The sequence below is a fragment of the Hylobates moloch genome, unplaced genomic scaffold (assembly GCF_009828535.3).
Source record: "Hylobates moloch isolate HMO894 unplaced genomic scaffold, HMol_V3 SCAFFOLD_5, whole genome shotgun sequence".
Classification (NCBI taxonomy): domain Eukaryota; kingdom Metazoa; phylum Chordata; class Mammalia; order Primates; family Hylobatidae; genus Hylobates; species Hylobates moloch.
The window spans coordinates 82279007-82285898 of record NW_026652280.1 but is presented as its reverse complement, the minus strand read 5'-3'; the positions used below and the strand labels follow the sequence as shown (position 1 = coordinate 82285898).

At 51.8% G+C, this 6892-nt stretch overlaps 1 protein-coding gene across 1 annotated transcript in view; it reads left to right on the top strand.

Moving 5' to 3' along the window:
• Positions 1 to 6: 6 nt before the first annotated feature.
• LOC116467884 (TAF6-like RNA polymerase II p300/CBP-associated factor-associated factor 65 kDa subunit 6L) overlaps positions 7 to 6892 on the top strand; it is a 27752-nt gene continuing 20866 nt past the window's right edge. The window contains exons 1-7 of the mRNA XM_058439705.1: positions 7 to 103; positions 861 to 1011; positions 1168 to 1218; positions 1756 to 1850; positions 5189 to 5263; positions 5409 to 5629; positions 5989 to 6121. Coding sequence (XP_058295688.1) covers positions 897 to 1011; positions 1168 to 1218; positions 1756 to 1850; positions 5189 to 5263; positions 5409 to 5629; positions 5989 to 6121 — 690 coding nt within the window. The 5' untranslated portion in view covers positions 7 to 103; positions 861 to 896. The remainder of the gene's footprint in view (positions 104 to 860; positions 1012 to 1167; positions 1219 to 1755; positions 1851 to 5188; positions 5264 to 5408; positions 5630 to 5988; positions 6122 to 6892) is intronic.

Here is a 6892-nt window from a genome sequence, read left to right as displayed (position 1 = left end):
ATCCCAGCACCCTGGTAGGCCAAGGCAGGCGGCTGGGAGGCGGAGGCTGCCGCGAGCCCAGACCACGCCACCGCACTCCCGCCCAGGCAACACCGAGCACCGGGTGAGCGAGACTCCGTCTGTAGTCCCAGCACCCTGGGAGGCCGAGGCGGGCAGAGCGTTCGGGGTCAGGAGCTGGCGACTAGCGTGGCCAAGATGGCGAACGCGCGCCGGCAGGCAAAGGAGAAAAAACAGGCAGCGGTGGCGTGCGCCGGCAGTCCCAGGCAGTCCGCGGCGCGGGGCAGCAGCGAGACAAGGAGATTGCTGCCCGGGCCACAGAGGGAGGGAAAGAAAGAAAGAAAGGAAGGAAGGAAGCAGAGAAAGCTTTTTGGAGGAGGTGGGACTGGAGCTGGCCCTTAAAGGGTGGTGAAGAACTTGAGCTTGGCTTAAACTAGGCCAAGAGGAAAAGAAGGCATTCAGGCTAAGGGAGGAGCCTGAGCAACAGTGTGGGTGTTAGGGCCTCGTGGTGTGGTTTTTCTGGAGTGGTGAGTTGCGAGAGGAAGGCTATGTTTAGAAGACATTAGTGAGTTTTCAAAGTTGAGTGAGTGTGAATAAGGGGGACCAGTGCTTGGTGTGGGGCTCAAGACCCTTCCAGTTATGGGAGGAGCGACCATGTTCTCTCCCTTGACCCAGGGAGCCCCGGATGCTCCAGGCAAGTCCCCAGTGGTCACTCTGAACTTCAGGCTTCCACCACTTTTCTTGGGACTTCTGGACTTCCTCAAACATGGGCTCTCTGCTCTGGTCAGTGGAGCCTCATCCTGGATCCTGACGCCTGCTCTCTCCCTGTATTCAGGCTGCTCTCCAATTCCCTTTTTCCTCAGGCCGTGTGTGGTTATGGATCCCAGGAGGCACTGCCCATGCGCCCCGCCAGGGAGGGTGAACTCTACTTTCCTGAGGATCGAGAAGTGAACCTGGTAGAGCTGGCCCTGGCTACCAACATCCCCAAAGGCTGTGCCGAGACAGCTGTCAGAGGTGGCTGCCGGGGTCCTGCATGGGTTGGGGATGGGAGCTGGGCCGTGAAGGGAAGTGATGATGGGCTGGCTGGTAGAAGAGGCAGAACTTGGAGGGGTAGGCGGTACGCTAAGGGGCAAAACGCCAGGCTGACATATCTCTCTGCACTGCTTCTAGTTCATGTGTCCTACCTGGATGGCAAAGGGAACCTGGCACCTCAAGGATCGGGTAAGGGGTGATGTAGGAAACAGGCCCTTTGGATGAATTTTCTCCCTTAGGTTCTGAGGGTGGTGCCTGTGTGCCCCCGAGTCTGCATCTAACATGTTTACCCATGCCTGCCTTGTGCCATGGTCTGAGTGGGCGCTGGGCTCTGCATGGAGGGCTCAGAGTTGGAGATGGGGGCCCAGACCTGTAACTAGTCGTGATGTAGCATGTTGGATGCTAAGACAGAAGTCTAGGTAGCATGCTGGGGTGGTGTTTCACCCCCAGGGTATGCTGAGCAGAGCTTCACAGAGCCTGAATCTCTCAGGAGTCCGTCTAGCAGAGGGTGGGTGGAAGACAGGACAGAGCACAGAGGTGTGCGGAGCCTAGATGGTCAGGGCTGAGCAGGCTCTAAGAGCAGTGGGAGTCTCTTGCCCTGGTTGTCCTATCGGAAAGGCTTCTTGTGGATGTGTGTGGGGATGGTGGTTGAGGGGGCGGAGGCTGGAGAGGCCAGGAGAGGGCCAGCTCTCCACCTGTCCTTGCTTCCTGCCTGTCCTCTGGCAGTGCCCAGTGCTGTGTCTTCACTGACAGATGACCTTCTCAAGTACTATCACCAGGTGACTCGTGCTGTGCTAGGGGATGATCCGCAACTGATGAAGGTGAGCGAGTGGGCCCAAGTTGGGGCACAAAGTTGAACTTGTAAATTCTATGAACTTTTTTTTTTTTTTTTTTTTGAGACAGAGTTTCGCTCTTGTTGCCCAGGTTGGAGTGCAATGGCATGATCTCAGCTCACCGCACCCTCTGCCTCCCGGGTTCAAGCGATTCTCCTGCCTCAGCCTCCTGAGTAGCTGGGATTACAGGCATGTGCCAGCACACCCGGCTAATTTTGCTTTTTTTTTTTTGAGACGGAGTCTTGCACTGTCACCCAGGCTGGAGTGCAGTGGCATGATCTCGGCTCACTGCAAGCTCCGTCTCCTGGGTTCACACCATTCTCCTGCCTTAGCCTCCCCGAGTAGCTGGGACTACAGGCGCCCGCCACCATGCCCGGCTAATTTTTTGTATTTTTAGTAGAGACGGAGTTTCACTGTGTTAGCCAGGATGGTCTCGATCTCCTGACCTTGTGGTCCACCTGCCTCAGCCTCCCAAAGTGCTGGGATTACAAGCGTGAGCCACGGCGCCCAGCCTTATATTTTTAATAGAGACGGGGTTTCAGCATGTTGGTCAGACTTGTCTCGAACTGCCGACCTCAGGTGATCCACCCGCCTTGGCCTCCCAAACTGTTGGGATGACAGGCGTGAGCCACTGCGCCCGGCCTAATTCTATGAACATTTAAATTTTTATTTATTATTTTAATTAAAATAATTTTTTTTTTTTTTTAAGATGGGGTCTTGCTCTGTCACCTGGGCCAGAGTGCAGTGGTGTGATGTGGGCTCACTGCAGCCTCTCTGCCTCTTGGGTTCAAGCGATTCTTCCACCTCAGCCTCCCAAGTAGCTGGGATTAAAGGGGCGTACCACCGTGCCTGGCTAAATTTTGCATTTTTAGTAGAGATGAGGTTTCACCGTGTTGGCCAGGCTGGTCTCAAACTCCTGACCTCAGGGGATCCACCCACCTCCGCCTCCCAAAGTGCTGGGATTACAGGCGTGAGCCTATTTTTTTTTTTTTTTTTTTTTTAGAGACAGGATCTCACTGTGTTGCCCAGGCTGGTGAAACTCCTGCCCTCAAGCAATCCTTCTTTGGCCTCCCAGCACTTTGGGAGGCAGAGGTGGGCAGATCACTTGAGGTCAGCAGTTCGAGACCAGACTGGCCAACATGGTGAAACCCCATCTTCACTAAAGATACAAAATTAACTGGGTGTTGTGGTGGGTGCCTGTAATCCCAGCTACTCAGGAGGCTGAGGCAGGAGAATCGCTTGAACCCAGGAGGCAGAGGTTGCTGTGAGTCAGGATCGCGCTACTCAGGTGGATCACCTGACATCAGGAGTTCAAGACCAGCATGGCCAACATGGTGAAACCCTGTCTCTACTAAAAATACAAAAATTAGCTACATGTGGTGGTGGATGCCTGTAATCCCAGCTACTCAGGAGGCTGATGCAGGAGAATCGCTTGAACCCGGGAGGCAGAGGTTGCTGTGAGCTGAGATTGTGCCATTGCACTCTAGCCTGGGCAACAAGAGCAAAACTTCATCTCAAAAAAAAGATCGTCCCAAAAAAAAAAATAAAAAAAAAAAATAAAAATAAAAAAAAAAAAGCTCTTTCTTTTTCCTATTAAACTTCTTTCCCTAAACCCAAAAAAAAAATAAAATAAAATAAAAATAAAAAATAAAAAAAAAAGATCGTGCTGCTGCACTCCAGCCTGGCTGATAGAGCGAAACTCCGTCTCAAAGAAAAAACAAAAAATAATACTAGTACATGTTTACTGTAGAAGTACATACAATATAAAAACACAGAAAGAAAAAGAAAGTAGCCGGGTGTGGTGGTTCACGCCTGTAATCCCAGCAGTTTGGGAGGCCGAGGTGGGTGGATCATGTGAGGCCAGGAGTTCGAGACCAGCCTGGCCAACATGGTGATATCCCGTTTCTACTAAAAATACCAGAAAATTAGCCGGGCTTGGTGCCGTGCATCTGTAATCCCAGCTACTCGCGAGGCTGACGCAGGAGAATCGCTTGAACCCAAGAGGCAGAGGTTGCAATGAGCTGAGATCGCGCCACCGCACTCCAGCCTGGGCAATAGAGTGAGACTCCATCTCAAAAAAAAAAAAGGGCCAGGCACGGTGGCTAACGCCTGTAATCCCAGCGCTTTGGGAGGCTGAGGCGGGCGGATTGCTTGAGGCCAGGAGTTCGAGACTAGCCTGGTCAACATGGCAAAACCCTGTCTCTACTAAAAATACAAAAAATAGCTGGGCATGGTGGTGGGCGCCTGTAATCCCAGCTACTTGGGAGGCTGAGGCAGGAGAATTGCTTGAACCCAGGAGGCAGAGGTTGCAGTGAGCCGAGATTGAGCCACTGCACTCCAGCCTGGGCGACAGGACGAGACTCTGTCTCAAAGAAAAAAGAAAAAGAAACTAAAAAGTCTATTCCTCCACCTACTTTTTTTTCTCTATCAACTATGATTACTCTCATAAAAACCTAAGTGGTATTATATTAAGCATCTGGTTTTATAGATTGCCTTTCTCAGTTAAAAATATGCTGAACGGCCAGGCGCGGTAGCTCACGCCTGTAATGCCAGCACCTTGGGAGACAGAGGCGGGCGGATCACGAGGTCAGGAGATCGCGACCATCCTGGCTAACACAGTGAAACCCCATCTCTAGGCCGGGCGCGGTGGCTCATGCCTATAATCCCAGCACTTTGGGAGGCCGAGGCGGGCGGATCACGAGGTCAGGAGATCGAGACCATCCTGGCTAACACAGTGAAACCCCGTCTCTACTAAAAATACAAAAAATTAGCCGGGTGAGGTGGCAGGCGCCTGTAGTCCCAGCTACTCAGGAGGCTGAGGCAGGAGAATGACGTGAACCCTGGGGGCAGAGCCTGCAGTGAGCCAAGATCACGCCACTGCACTTCAGCCTGGGCGACAGCGAGACTCCGTCTCAAAAAAAAAAAAGAAACCCCGTCTCTACTAAAAAATAGAAAAAATTAGCTGGGCGTGGTGGCAGGCGCCTGTAGTCCCAGCTACTCGGGAGGCTGAGGCAGGAGAATGGTGTAAAACCCGGGAGGCGGAGCTTGCGGTGAGCCAAGATCTTGCCACTGGGCGACAGAGCGAGACTGTTTCAAAAAAAAAAAAAATATGTTGGACATTCAGGTTGTATTCAGTGCCATATGCAGGTATATGTGAATGAGTTTCTGTAGGTTACATTTATAGAAATAGAATTGCTGATCAAAGAATATGAACATTTAAAATTGTAAAACATGAATAAGGTGATACACTGTCTTCCAGAAGAATACCGCATTCATGTTTTACAATTTTCTGGTGGATCCAATGCAGTCTGGGCCCTTCCTTTTAGGTTGCACTCCAGGACTTGCAGACGAACTCCAAGATTGGGGCGCTCCTGCCTTACTTTGTTTATGTGGTCAGTGGGGTAAGTGACCAGGCTGGGACAGGAAGAATGTTTTGTAAGGAGGAGATGACCTTGCAAGGTGTAGGGCTCATGGCAAGTGCTGTCAGAATGGTGGGCTCCTGCCTGTCCCCTCATGTTCCTGTAAGCTACCCTCTTCTCCCAACAGGTGAAATCTGTAAGCCATGACCTGGAGCAACTGCACCGGCTGCTGCAGGTGGCACGGAGCCTGTTTCGTAATCCGCACCTGTGCTTGGGGCCCTATGTCCGCTGTCTGGTGGGCAGTGTCCTCTACTGTGTCCTGGAGCCACTGGCTGCCTCCATCAACCCCCTGAATGACCACTGGACTCTGCGGGATGGGGCTGCCCTCCTGCTCAGCCACATCTTCTGGTAGCCGCTGGGCCTAAACCTGAGGGTGGGATTGCTGCAGAGCCAAGTGGGTTGGGGTAAGGAAATGGGGTGAAGCTTCTGGCTTTGAGGGTCTATGAGAAGATGGGGAACCTTCTCCCTAGAAGCGTCCTAGCTGGTGTGCTGTGACACACTGGGATTCTGAAAATGGATTACAAATACACCAAGGTATTGGTTCTTCAGCCCTCAGGTCCTAGGCCAGTCACCCCTGGCAGCCTTCTTCACTTAACCCCACCATGCCCGAGTGTGCTGTACAGATGCTATTCTCTTTGTGTTGTCTTGTGCCCTGTTGGGTGGCACCATGCCTCATTCCCCTCCCTAACTGAATGGTGCTCCCACAGGACTCATGGGGACCTTGTAAGTGGCCTCTATCAGCATATCCTGCTATCCCTGCAGAAGATCCTGGCAGATCCTGTGCGGCCGCTCTGCTGTCACTATGGAGCCGTGGTGGGGCTGCATGCTCTTGGCTGGAAGGTGAGCACCCTGGCCTTTCTCACAGACAGAGCCGTTAAGAACTCCCATTTGTGTTAGAAAAATAGTACTTGTGCGTCTTTATCTCCAAAATGGTTTGTGCCTGCTACTGCCATGTATTGAGTTCTGGCCTTAGGCCAGGCTCAGTGATAGCTTGACTTTCTGAATGTAAATGTCTTATCCTTTCGAAAGTCCTGTATGGCAGATACTGATGTCCCCACATTTTATAAATTCCTGCCTCTATATTATCACATTAAGAAATATCTTCAATTCCTGTTGTATTGAGCATTTTTTTTTTTTTTTTTTTTTTTTTTTTTTTTTTTTTTTTTTTGAGACGGAGTCTCACTCTGTCACCCAGGCTGGAGTGCAGTGGCGCGATCTCGGCTCACTGCAAGCTCCGCCTCCCGGGTTCACGCCATTCTCCTGCCTCAGCCTCCGGAGTAGCTGGGACTACAGGCGCCGGCCACCGCGCCCGGCTAATTTTTTTGTATTTTTAGTAGAGACGGGGTTTCACCGTGTTAACCAGGATGGTCTCGATCTCCTGACCTCGTGATCCACCCGCCTCGGCCTCCCAAAGTGCTGGGATTACAGGTGTGAGCCACCGCGCCCGGCCTGTATTGAGCATTTTACACATGAATAGATACTGAATTTTGTCATACCTTTTTAGCATCTGTAGAAATTATCAAATGATTGTGCACTTTAAAAATTAGGTGTTAGGCCGGGCGCAGTGGCTCACGCTTGTAATCCCAGCACTTTGGGAGGCCGAGGCGGGCG